This window comes from Temnothorax longispinosus, chromosome 2 (assembly GCF_030848805.1).
Source record: "Temnothorax longispinosus isolate EJ_2023e chromosome 2, Tlon_JGU_v1, whole genome shotgun sequence".
Classification (NCBI taxonomy): domain Eukaryota; kingdom Metazoa; phylum Arthropoda; class Insecta; order Hymenoptera; family Formicidae; genus Temnothorax; species Temnothorax longispinosus.
Window position 1 is genome coordinate 311,453 of NC_092359.1, and position 14,547 is coordinate 325,999.

At 33.5% G+C, this 14,547-nt stretch overlaps 1 protein-coding gene across 2 annotated transcripts in view; it reads right to left on the reverse strand.

The window, feature by feature from the left end:
* Positions 1 to 14,547, reverse strand: part of Eag (ether a go-go) — a 74,764-nt gene that overhangs the window by 49,617 nt on the left and 10,600 nt on the right. For both annotated transcript variants that reach the window (XM_071770844.1, XM_071770843.1), the window contains exon 2: positions 8,506 to 10,839. In XM_071770844.1, coding sequence (XP_071626945.1) covers positions 8,506 to 8,584 — 79 coding nt within the window. In that variant the 5' untranslated portion in view covers positions 8,585 to 10,839. The remainder of the gene's footprint in view (positions 1 to 8,505; positions 10,840 to 14,547) is intronic.

Consider the following 14,547-nt stretch of genomic DNA (forward strand, 5'->3'; position numbering starts at 1 on the left):
TGAAGACCTCTTTCGTCCTTTAAGTGATAACGTCAGAAAAAGTGTGTTATAAATAAAATTATACATCTATTATATTTAAAATTTTTTTCAAGTAAATCCTATGTACCATATATGTATATACACGGATACACATACATATAGAACTAATGATTATTTTAATTGATGCAGTAGTTATCGTTATGGCATTTTAATTTATGTCTCTAGTAGAATGTCTTGTAAATTGTCATAGATATATGTTTCCGTTACGGCAATACTTTTTCAGGTGAAGGAAGTTATTATAAGTATACTTTAGCACGATTAAATACGTTTCGCGGAAATGTCACGAGCTTCGTAAATTTTTAATTCCGACGGTTAAAAACGAGACATCGTTAATCATGCAACGTACATCTCGGCAATGCTTCCCGAGTTGCAATATTCACTTGCCTTATCGTGCTCAATTTAGAAACAACGGAAATTTTAACTAACGACAGCATACGATATTTGGACAAATTATTATAAGTATCTTTATTTCGAAATTTACGTTTCACGAAATGTAAATTTTCTTTAACAATCTTTAATGTGTTTTAACACATATTGCAGAATATTCAAATAATATCACATAATCATACTTAAATAAATAACTGCATAAATTAATGAAACTAAAAAATCATTTTATAAAAAAAGAGGCCAAAATAACATTAACTTTTTATAATACAGTGAAATGTTTAACTACATGCAGTTTCAATACATGTTCTATTATACTGTATAAAATATATTTTTTAATAAAATAAAATTTTATGAAACATTCTATGTATAAAATAAGTTTTATTTCGTCATATGAAATTAAACTGTATTAGTATTGTTATTGATTCTATGTGTTAAATGTTTAATAAATGTAATTAATTATTGTAACAAATGTAAATAATTAGAGAATGTGTACAAATTTTTACTTAATAATAAAGGATTATTAAAGTATTATTAAAAGTATTGAAAAAGTGTATTGCATTGATTGGTACTCCTATAATTTTCTTTTTTAACGAAATTTACTATAAAACGCAGAAAACCCCTGTTTTCGCAACGAGAAAGACGAGAAGAATCTCATACGCGAATTAACAAAGTTCTATGGTGTTATTCTAATTCTAATGGCTTTCAAAAAGTTTAAATAATAGTTCTCGCTAGACTTATCGAGCAACGGCAAGTTTACTAATTTTGTAAAAACCGCATATTACAATGGATTCGCAAATTGTTTTAATATTTTTAGTTATAAATTATATTTTTATCATAAAATTGTCACAAATGCAATAAATTAGATCGATTTTATGCGGGATAAACAGCGATAATTTGCGCTTTCTTTTAACTGCAGATTTTATTTTATAAGTCTATGGAGAAAGTCAACTTTACTTTAGTAAAAATTTAACGTATAGATAAGTACGTATTAAAAAAAAAACGTAAAAAAATAATTTACATTTTTAAGTCGATTATATATTTGGATTTAAAAATATTCAAAGATGCCATTTTTATGTTACATGATATTTTATATAAAATGATATTTTTTATAAAAAATATAAATATTTCTTTTTTTATATAAAATATTTCTAATATAAACATGCGGTAGATCACCAGTTAACTAAAATAGTAGTTTGTGCATTTTTTTTAAATATATCAGAAATTAGTCGGTTTACCTACAATATCTGATCCTTGTTCGCATGTCTTATATCTTGTAAAAAAGTTTCCTTGTATAGTTACTTTATAATGTAACAAGTAACATCCTTTTTTCCTATAACACGTCAAACTTCTATATTAGTTTTACAATGAAAGTCTTGCATGTAAACTTTCATCGGAGTGAGTGGGGTTTACAGATCAGATGAACCAGTTTTTTTATTTTGCTAACCAGTGAGACTATGTAAATGAGGTACGTAAACTGGTACCGTGCATGTGTTTCTACAAAAATTCTATGTTTCTTTATTATAACTTCTACGAAAAAATGCACATAAATGCACATATCTTATTAAAAGATAAGTAGGTACATGCAATTATGTATATTAATGCTTTTTTATGTTAAATTTAAGTTAGTATATATATATGTAGGTATATACATATAAGCAGAGATTTGTCGAATCCTTAAAAAAAAAGTCTACGTGACAAAAGTTACATCAACCTCCAAGGCACGTAAAGTCCATACATCGATGTAATCTAATCTCTCCTATCCTTCGTTTTATTTATCGTGAAGTATATGTTATCAAGCCACCTCGGAAGATTTATGCACTACCTACATACGTATATCCTTGGCACAATCCTTCTCATTCCTCATTTCTTGATGTTCTTTGTCTAATATCCGGATGAATAGAACGAACTAACACTTGCATTTTTGCAGATATTGATGATCATAAATTCGCTGCTTTCACGCGACTTATGTATTTGTAGAAAAGAGTATGCATTTTGACGAATGAGTTACATATTTGCATGGTACATTAAATTCTATGTCGCGATCTTGGGCAATGTTAAGAATTTATTCATATGCGATTGCTATTCTCGTTTTTATGGATCAATTTCACGAACTAACCGTAAAATTATGTCTGAAATTCTTTTACGTTGGCTGTGCGAGTAATATTTAACAGATAATTTTTCTCAATTACAATTCCAATGTTTTGGTGTGAACGTATATAACTAACGAACTAATTAAAGGCAAAAAAATTAATCGCTGTTATATATTGAATAATCACTATTGAACTATTATTATTGTTTTTTATTTGCGTATTTGGAAGTAAAATTGTTGAAAATTTTCTGTTATACGTATTATTATACTTGCGAAATATTTGGAATGCAGTATAACATTCACATAAATGTCTTTTGTCTCGCACTACTGTAATATTTGTATTATATCTTTAAGATAGAAAAGAAGTGCAATGCTAGTTTCCGTTTATCTTTTTCCGCTGCAGAATATACCATATAAGATATGATAATTCAAACGTCATCATCATCTTAATAACTGGAATCGGTTTATATCTTTTGCCTGATATAACACTCTTATTTAATTCATAAGAATTTTATATTAATATTAAATAAAATAGCATTCTATACCTATTGCTTTAGTAAGATTTTCTGAGGTTTTCATGAAAATATTGTACTGTAACATCCTACCGATGTAATAAAATGGCATGCTTATGAATCTAATCTATTTGTTTTTGTTTCTACTGTGCAATAATTTTTTCGATCATTTATTACGAAGAAATAGAGAATACACTTATATTTATGCTAATACTATGCACCGAAATTGTACGAGGAAAGATAATTTTTTCCAGCAGAAAAGAAAGCTGAGGCGTAAATTTCGTTCATAAAACATTTTTCGACGCTATCTGATATTTGTATGGGCGCCGGAATCCCGCAGGCTCTCCTTCGAGCGAAATGGGATAATATTAATCGTCCAAAGTATCGCGCGCACGACACGACACGATACGATACGATACGGTACGCTTACGCTGGCCCTGAGAGAAATGTGTTTTCAAGGCCAAAGAATAAAAAACAGGTTGGCAAGTTATATCTTGGAATCGATGTTCGCGCGGGGGATAAGCTCATGTACTAAAAGCAGTTATACTAGGTCAAGCATAAAATCGCAATTCAAACTCTAACATTGACTGTTTCGACATTCGGAGCGTGAAGTAAGATAATTTATATCGCAACTACTTTGCATAATTAACCCCACGTTATGATAAAAAATATATGCTTGTACGTTTCAAAGAATTAGAAATAAAGAAGTAGGATATAGATTTACTTTATACTTGGATACAACTATCGGACACTATTATCTGCCTCATTGGCTGATACAATTACAACGATGTCATTTTTACATTTCTTGCTAATAGATTTATTTACACTTTCGCTATTAATTTATTGTTATATTATAGTTAAACACAAACACATGTAACATGCTTTAAGAGAGTAAAAAATTATGTCTAAGCAAAGTATGGAAAATGTAATTAAGTCATGTAAGCATCCTATCTTTGATTCTTTATTTTGGTTTGACAATTTATTTGATAAAAATAGAATCTATGAAACATGCATTTATAAAAGCTGTAACATAATAAAGCTATTGAGCTTATCATACTCCAATCTAACGGGTGTCGTCACGGAATGAGGGAGGTCCCAGATTCGAACCCAGGCTGAGGTAATATCTTTCGCAATAAATTTAATTATTTAATTAAGAATACACTTATATATATTATAAGCATCTAAAATTACATCAATTTTAGAATGACCAGAATCCTTGGTCGAAACGCGGTGACGATTTGTCACGACGATTATAATCGTTGCCACGATTATAATCATTGCCAGTACAGTCGATTAAATTCTTAATTGGGTTAATTATTGACTGGCGAAGTAAATGTTATTTATTCGGCTATAATTTAAATTATTTATTTATATTAAACAAGTTTTGTTTATGACACTTGCCAACTGTTTAGCGAATTTTACTATTAATTATCATAATTTGCTGCATTACTATTATAAACTATTATTAGAGATATTATATATTACTTATAACTAAAACTAATATTGTTATGTCGATATCGCTCTTTATATTATTCATAATATAATTGTCTCAATTTATAGATATGCAAATTTGTGCGGCATAGCAAAATGCAAGAACTTGAATGTATGAGTAGTGGTTAATGTAACAATGCAGCTTGATAAAAGATAATCTTCGATCTGTCATAATAGTAAATCCGCTTTATTTACAGATAAGTGTGCGAGCGTAAAAACGGCGCTATGAACTCGTCACATAGCTAACATATAGATAGCATATGGTACGCTTTTCCAACTTTCCCCGAGTTTCAAAGACGCAAAGCTTGTAACAAGTAAAACACGCTAACTGAACTCACAACAGTCGTCTGTTGCAACTATTTCTCAAGAGGCGTTTCCCCGGCATATGCTTTCCTGCAACTATATTTCATCCCACCATAGATCTATAATAATCTTATCGTTTTTTTTTTTTTTTTTTTAATAATTCTGCTTTCTTCCATCGCCATAAATTTTTGTATTACGTAACAGGATCGTCATGGAAATTTTTAAACGTTCATTTTTATGATTAATGAAATGATAAAACAGAATATAATAGATTTGCTTTGAAAGAGACCGGGAAATAATTTGGATAAATGATAGGATTATAGCGGTTGAATTAATTCACTATTGGTCGTCATCGATGTCGCATCGACGTGCCATGAATATTTTATGAAAATTACAAATCCTCTGAGCTTTTGATAGGGCTGGGCATAAAGAAAGGCGCGGTACCTATATAAAGTAAGAATAATAAATTAATAATAATATACGTACGCACGTGTGCATTACGTGAGATTAGAAAAGATTTTTTTTCCAAAAAAGAGGCTGCAAGCACATCTAATTTTCACTTTCGATATACACCAAATTCGATTTCTCTTTCATACAGAAATTATTCGTGTAGCAGATATTTTTGAGATAAACGGAAAAAAATCTTTGTCAGCAAAAATAATACAGGATACTATATTATAAACATATGCAACACACACACGTGTATATAATAAAATATATAGTGGAGATCAATGAGAGAAAATCAGAATTAATAAGGTAATTTTCTTCAGGAGCCAATTTTGCACTGATATATAGATGCTTTTAAAAACACTCCTTCCATTGGATCCATTGGATCCATTTCCAATATCTACAAAAAGCTGGATGAAAAAAAAAAACTTTTCCACCGACCTAATATACAATACGCGACATACATATTGACCCATCAGTCATCAGCCCTTGCTCTGTGATGGCGGCATGAAACATTTCGTACGGTGTTTATTGACAAGTAGTTGGCGTTGGTTTGACTAACGGGCGCGCAGTAGACGGTTCAAACTCCAGCTCGACATTGTGTGTCGCAAACGTGGGCCATTTCCCTGGCTGATGATTTTCAATCACGATAATGCATCAAAGCGATATACGTGTGTATGTATATATATATACGCGTGCGCGCGCAAGCGGGCCCATTGTTATTCGCCAGCTCCTGTAACGCGTACCGGCATCACCAACCCCGTGTAATTTACTTCCGAGGCAGTGGGTCGTCGAAAACATGCACTATCGTTGTCGCTAATAATTTCTCCTACCGTTACATTATTATTGCAGCGTGGCCCACTGCGTCAGTGGCTTTATAACGGTCTCTTTGTAACGGTATAATTATAACTTTGTAAAGGTGCACGCTTGATGTCTCTGCTTTCGACATAAAAATATAAATTCTTTGGTTGTCTCCTTCCCTATTCTATTCAGTCTGATACAAGCTTCTCTTGGTCAAATAAAATCAATCGCTGACATTAGAATTTTTTTCAATAATGGATCCAGTAAGTTTTATAAGAATATTGAAAGATATTCATTGATATTAACTGCGTGTGATACATAATATAAAAAAATAATGACTATTATATCATAAGAAAATATTTGGTTATCACTTTCAATATCATAATCATCACGATTGATGCTAATTTGGAAATTGATATAAATCTTTTGAACGTTGAGTAATTCTTATGAAAAGCTGATAGTCAAAAGTGATGATTTTATACGCTAATAGTGCGATTCTTGTCTTTCTCGTCATGCAAAACAGTATCTGGAAGAACGGAGTCTGAATAAATCTACATCATTTTCCCCTCGGAGCATCGTCACGCGACGCGCGACGCGCAACGCGAAAGTACAAAAAGAGTCATACCGACGACATCATCCCTGTGTGGTGCGTACGCAGCACCTGAAGCTATAAGATAGGATTTATTATCCTTACGAAGAAACGACAGGGGATTTCCATCTTCCATGTCAAAGAAAATTTAAGAGACTCCGCGGTCTTCATAAAAAGATCTCCCTCAATACTTTACGTAAACATGACAAACGCCGACGAAAACTATAAAAATTTTGCTAGAGGAACTTTGCATACCTCAGTCGCGTAATAGCAAAGTTCTATTTTCCCTGTTACTCTATAATTCTACCCCATAACACCATAATTCTATACTATAATTTTCTGATTATTATATAAATTTCTGCAACTCCCCGCCATAATACATTTAAACCGCTTTACTTAAGCCATCTTCATTCAATTTTGGAATTAAAATAATCCTGTGCACATTCTGTATAATCTTCTCATCACGTGTAGCTTTAGATCGACTTATTAGGAACTTTATTTTGCCGTATGTTTAAATTACGATATCTCAAATGAGAAATATAAAATTATCGTACATAATAATATTATATACTTTAAATTATACATATATTAATAACATTCAATTAAAAATATCAAACAAGATAAAAATCAAATTGCATCGATTTATTATATCGATTTTTTGTGGTTACTTGATACTTGTCTGATGAAAAGAATGGAAATAAAATCACAAACTACATAATTTTGACGGTTATGCTGAACGTTTAATCAGCTGAATTTTGAAACTTTAGCCGCAAGGACCCATTGGTTAATATAATGGTACTTGAAATGTATCTGTACGTGATGTTTTACGCATGTCTTCTTTGAAAACGAATAAGCTAAAATGTTAATCAAGATATACAACCAAATAGATTCACCTTCATTTATTCGTTCGATTGCTGTTGCTATTTTTGAACGTATATAGGAATATATAGGAAATTCCTGCAGATTCCGGAAATTCAAGGCATTTCAATTAAGAAAATCGATATTGAATTACATATTTGATTTAACCCTTCCATAACTGCCAAAGAATTTATTTATAATGTTTAAATCTCAATGCGACAATATGAAATGTTATTATACACTAGAAAATCAGCGCGACTAATAATAAAATGATTATTAATTTTGAATACTCGCCTAACTATGCAGAATTATAACAGAGAATATTGATTTGTATAATAAATAATTAATAATAAGTAATTTTTCTCTTTAATTTTAAACAAATATGTATATATAAAATGACAAATTAACTTATGTCACCATGCACCTTATTTCTCCAAAATTAATAAAATTAATCACTTTATCAAATTGATTAAGCTCAAAATTAAATTAAGAATTACTTAAATAAAAAATAAAAATTTTGCATTTCTACCTGTTCCTTAATTACAAATTTATAAATCATTAATTACAAATTTTACAAAAATTCCACGCGCTTATTTATTATAAAGCTATAATTATAAGATCATATAGGATTTTTGTGCAATATTATTTAATGACGGATTGTTTGATCAATTTGAGAGCGTAATCTTTTCAATAAGGACAATATTAAGAGAAGCTATATCAGTGTTATCTTGATCTTTCAATTTTTAACATTATATTTCTTTATAATTAAATTTTAAATTAAAATTTCATTAAAGAAACTTAAAATTAACTAAAACGTGTTATTATCTGTACGGCTCCTTTCAGTATATAAAGAATAAAGATCCTTTATTCATCAATCATTTATAAAATTGATTTTAATATTATTAAACTAATGGTTGTTGGTTACCTATTCACCTATCGTTTACCTATTTTTCAATATCTCGATAATGCAAGAAAAAAGAAAAACTCACGTTGACTGCTACTGCGTCTTATAATATTTTCCAGGAACGTGTTTTGGGGGGCTACCAGGCCCCTACGCCCCCCTGGCATCCTTTCTTTATTGAATGGTTCCGGATCCTGGTCGCTGCGGTGGCTATCAGGATCTCGGCCAGCTTGTACCGGCTAGGATGATTATAAGCTGCCAGCAATACGTAACGAAAATCCTTCGTATTTTCTCTTTCTCTCTCTTTCCCCTTCTTTTTTCACTCTTTTTTCACCAATGATTCACTTCAGGTATATCTCTTGATATACATATAACAAAATGACGGTACACCTCACGCACTTTCGTTTGCGATAACGCTCGAACGCTTCACGCGACGATTCACTATTGCGATTCATTAGACTGGTATCGTACAACGCGCGCGAACTATTCAGCGCCAGCACTTATCCGGGCAAAGTCTGGTACGTTAAAACAATTTCAACACGATTTTATGTAATTGTGTAACAAGTGACTCTCCAAAGCAAGCACTCAGTTTGCAGAGGGATTTTACAATTTTACAATATGAAATGATTCCGCAGCACTCTCGATAGAAAAAAAAACGCCTGGTAATTTTTTATGATCACTTCCGGCAAATCAATAAAAGCATTTTGTTATATATTTATGGAACTTATGAGACAAGTTTCAATTCAATTTTGGCGTTTTGTTTCGGCGTTGAAGATTATCGCGATTGCCCACGATTTTTAGATCGACCAAAACTTCCGAAGTAAAATAACGAAAAACAGAGAAGACCGCGAATTTTTTTGTCGTGGATCCTCATGCCATTTACTATCCCATTAAGCGATCGAATGGAAGTCCAACAACAGACTTCCGTCGATGATTCTTCGATAAATACTTAATAGCGAAGATGGGAGTAACGACTTCTTTCGTCACCTAAACGACGTCCTCCTTTCTGACGTCATCACGGCAGCACGAAATGGCGCAGCTACATGAACCAACGATTTTCTCGACGAGGAGAAGGAAGAATGGATTGTTTCGTAGGAATCGATCGCCTCGAGATTAGCCGGTTGGAAAAATTGATTTACCGGTTCGCTCAATTTACTCAGAAAAATTGACACGTGTTTAACACGTATAATTGTTCGCTCGCTAATTGATAATCGATGAAAGGCAAAAATCAATCGATCGATTATCGGGAATCGTTTCTTGAGATCGACGATTCTTTCGAGCCGGTTTATCCTACTATCCTTTCGCTGGATCGATTTAACAAATTGGATCAACGATTCTACCGGGAAGCCGCCGATGCTCGAGAGGATTAGTATTGACCCAAAGGACCGCTCAACACCGGTGGCGGCGGCGAGTGGTGTGTCGTTGGTCAATGGTCCACCTGGCCTTTCGAGGACCCTCGAGCGCGCTTCAAATTTGCTTATCGATTTGCACGTTCGGCACTCATTCGGAATTCCAGTCGCACGTGCTTGACCGCGCACGCTTGATTCGGCGAATTCGTTTATCGACTTTCCTGACCTCGCCTCGAAGACACTGGCCGTTGTTGTCGGTCCAGCGGTCGGTCGTTCGTGGACGCGGTCGTACAATTTGTCGAATCCGTGCGGAATAGGTATCGGTTGGAAGAGCCTGACAATCGAGCTGTCACGGGCGAGGATAAGGAGGAGGAGGAGGAGGAGGAGGCGAAGGAGGAGGAGGAGGAGGTGGACGATCGATCGGAGTGCAGCGTCGATCGATCCACCTGGCCGTCGTCCCTCGAGAATGATTACGTATGTTGTCGGTGATCGCGGTGAGCGGGACGATGCCCTCTTCTTATCCGCGCGCCGAAGACATCGATGAACGTGAGGCCTCGACGGTGCTCCCGGAAGTGTCGTCGGACAATGGCAGACGATACACGACCGATGACCCATCTAACCGCAATCCTTCCAAGTGATCGCTCTCGCGGCGACGGTGACGTATTCGCAACGACGACGACGACGATGACGATGACGATGACGACGACAGGTAACGTGACGACTGCGCCGTTGTACCCGCGACGTCGTTCTCCACATCCTCGGCGTCCTCCTCAGCGTCTGTGCAGGCGGTATTCGCGGAGGAGGACATCCCTCGATAGAGATCGGCCGGATGTGAGATGTCCACTGCCGATACCTAGTCACATCATCATTTCTTCGTGTGCTACCTCGCGATGAGAAGCACTTCGATGTCACCGACTCGACTACGCGAGTCTCGTTCTTCGACAAGTTCTGGCGTATTTCAAGATGATTCTTTACACTCGATTCCTTATTTACAGGAAGATCTTCTTCTGATGATTGATGATTGCGCGAACGACGGTAATTGAAACTGTCCAGATGACGATAGCAACGAAAGGCTGTAAACAGAAAAAATAAGTTTTCGTGTAACTATACGAAAAAGGGTAACTTCGTGACTTATATAATTTTTTTACAATTGAGCTATCGTAAGATATTAATGAATATTAATTATTATCTATTGATATACATGGATCTAGTATAGTATATAGAAAGGTGTTTCAAGTAGACTACTAAGATCGCACTCCAACTAGTTTCATCACGTAGCATTTAATCTTTTGGTTCTTTGAGTTCAAGTGTTTTTATACTTGGAAGAAACTCGATTCGCAAAAATCGGCTTTATCTAGTTCGCGCGATTGTCCCAACTAATATAACTTCCTCGCGCTGGAAGAAATGTAGCAGTTGCAGTTGAACTTTTAATGTTATTCGAAAACTTTCCGATTCAATGCTTCCGTCATTCGTGTCGCAAGTGCGTCGGTGCTGCATCATTTATTCTGATTTTAAAAACAGTAACTTCGCCATAAAATCGGTTATAAATTCGGGGAAAAGGTATATTTACAAATATATTTATATATTAATGTATATTGCGTGTTGTCCCTGTGGGACTGGTAAACTCTATTCCTATCGACATGCTCAAAGCGGGCGTGGTCGATCATATCGTTGAAAGTATATAGAGCATTCAGCGTTTGCCATATCGTACTCTTTATACAGCTTTGCAGATAAAGCGTATGTCCCCAATTAGAGCTTCATGTATATTATTAGGATACGCCCCCTAAAATTTTGATCGATCACATAAATACAGCAGTATTTTTAGTATGTATTATTATATATTCCCAAACTTTTGACAAGTTCAAATAAAAATGACATTTACCATTTTTTTACATAAAGCAAAATTTTTAATTATACAGTATCAAATTTGTTTGATCATTCTAGTTTTTATTAAAACTTTTCAATTAACATCGACTGCATCTGTACTCAAGCTATGAATATCGTGTTAAAGAATACTTAGAGCTGATTGACCTTCTCTAATTATTTGTGTGTGTGTGTGTGTGTGTGTGTGTGTGTGTGTGTGTGTGTGGGTGTGTGTGTGTGTGTGTGTGTGTGTGTGTGTGTGTGTGTGTGTGTGTGTGTGTGTGTGTGTGTGTGTGTGTGTGTGTGTGTGTGTGTGTGTGTGTGTGTGTGTGTGTGTGTGTGTGTGTGTGTGTACATCAAATGTAGAGATACACAGTCTAACAGTCACGGACATGGCGGTTAAGATAGAAGCGACAAACGGGATCATTCGATATAGACTTGCAATTCGATTGAGCACTACGATGTCATTTTAACCCGAGTCTGGAATATCACGATAAAGTCCATCGCGTAATTTTTATCAGTCGTACATATTTTTTTTCCAATTGCCTTGAAATAAAAGATAAAATAACACTATCCCGAGGTGGTATCAATTTTCAAGAAGAAGTGAGTATAATTGAGGATATAACGTGCATAAAAAAAAGTAACGCACGTAATAAAATTCTCAGAAACTTCAATTGCGTTGGACATTATATCGAACTAGAGCCGCGATTATTATTGTAGCATGACTGCTTTCGCGCGTATACTCCCGGTTTTCTATGTTTAATTCCGAATCGATTGAAACAATACTTTACACCTACCGCTATCTGAAACACTCCGATAATTTCACACGCTTTACTTCCACGTAAAGTAGATTTAGACATTTAAATGATAGCAATCTATAGACAGCTATAGAGATGACAATATTGCATTTAAATCTTCTTAATCTCTTGAATTTTCCATCACGTACATAATGTCTTTATAGATCTTCTTCATATATTAAATTTATGGACATGCATAAAACCTTTTTTTTTCAATCTCTCTCCCCCTTCTCTTTCTCTGTATTTTATCTCTTTAACATTGAAATCACCAGTTATGTCAAAAACCATCATTGGAAAGTTATGAAACGTTCATAAAAATGCGAAGATATCTGCTAGAGTTTTATCCATTCTTATTCTGTATGTATTCAACTTGTCACAACTGCGTTGGCCAATTCTTTTAAAAATAGAATCGCTCTTCTTTCCAATACGCCTGCTTTTTTAAAATGTCAGCAAAATACAAACACTTATGACAATGTCGAACCTGCGTTTCAGGTAGTCATACTTTTTGCGAGTATTGCGATTTCCGCATATGTTGCTGGTCATCACAAATGCGAACAAAACCTTCGCTAATGTTTTTCATTACGCGATATGCTGGTCGATCGTTTTGTCTCAAATAAAAGATTGCGAAATGCATGCACTGAAAATGTAGAGATTTGCATTAAGTATTCAGAAATATTATGGGCTATAAGATATGTATGAAATATTAGCTTTACTTCATACAAAGCAAATAAGATTAGAGTTTACACTAATTAATATTTATATAGATATAATTATATATATTTATGTAGAGTTATCTTTTTATATACAATATTATTTTTGGTTAAATAACTAAAAATTTATAATGCAATAATAAATGCAGTTTCTACTAGTTTTTTACTTACTGATTATTATACTGTTAGTTACTTACACTATTATTACAATTATATAATATTAAAATTTATTTCTATAATTTATATATATATATATAAATATCCTATTATATATATATATATATATATATATATATATATATATATATATATATATATATATATAATAGGATATTTATCTGTGCATGCTTTAAACAAAAAAGTAAATCAGAGCGACTGCGCTCAAAGTTTATAAAGTTTGCAAAGAGCGAAACTTCTTGATGCGAGACGTAGAGTTAGCGTTTGCCGCTTGATATTCATGATAAGACAAGAGTGGCGATACATCCCGACATTCATTAACTCACCGGGAAACCGACGAAGAAAGTTTCGAAGATATCTGTGAGAGTCTCCAAAAGACAGTTAATTCTTATGAGCAACGAAAATTGAAGAAAAACGAAAATTCCATGATTTTTCTCGAATATTATGGAGAATCATATAATGCTTTTCATTAATTATAAAAAATAAATTTATGCAATTGAATAAGCGATTTTGAGATGCCTAATTTTCAATATAAGTTTAAATGCATAATATAATTTTATTTGTTAGTAAATAAATTATGAACATCTATTTACTTAGTTACATTCGCAATTTACGAAATTTTGCGCATATTAGTGCGATAAGGAGAAGATTGTTATCTAATATGCAGATCAATTTTACTTAGGAAATTTATAGCACCGTAAAACGAATGTTATGATACTATTTATGAAAGCGGTACACCGAAAGCTCTTAAGGCAGCGCTTTTCAATCTAGCTGGTACTTAAAGTGTATTTCCAAGATGAAATGGCGAATATGACGTGAGTGTGACACAAACCGTTTAATGTTTAAGAAGGCAATATTACTATTGCTTGAATTAAAATAATAACCATTCTTATCGATCTACACTATTTACAGTTAAAATCTTACCGAGAAGAGAGAGAGGGAGAGAGAGAGAGAGAGAACAATGTGATACAAACACTTAAAATGCAAACTTATACTGCAGTTAAATTTAGAAATCTATTCCTTCTTGCACACACACACATGCGCGCGCGCGCACCTCTCTCTCTCTCTCTCTCTCTCTCTCGCACACAAATTTTCTAACTAAAATTATGCGCTTAATATTTGCATTAATATCATAAATCATTGTACTACGGAGAATCAAAATTAATAATCCAACTGAATAATTTATCTGCGAAAAATAAATCGTTATTCGATATGTCATCAAAAACTTCGATCG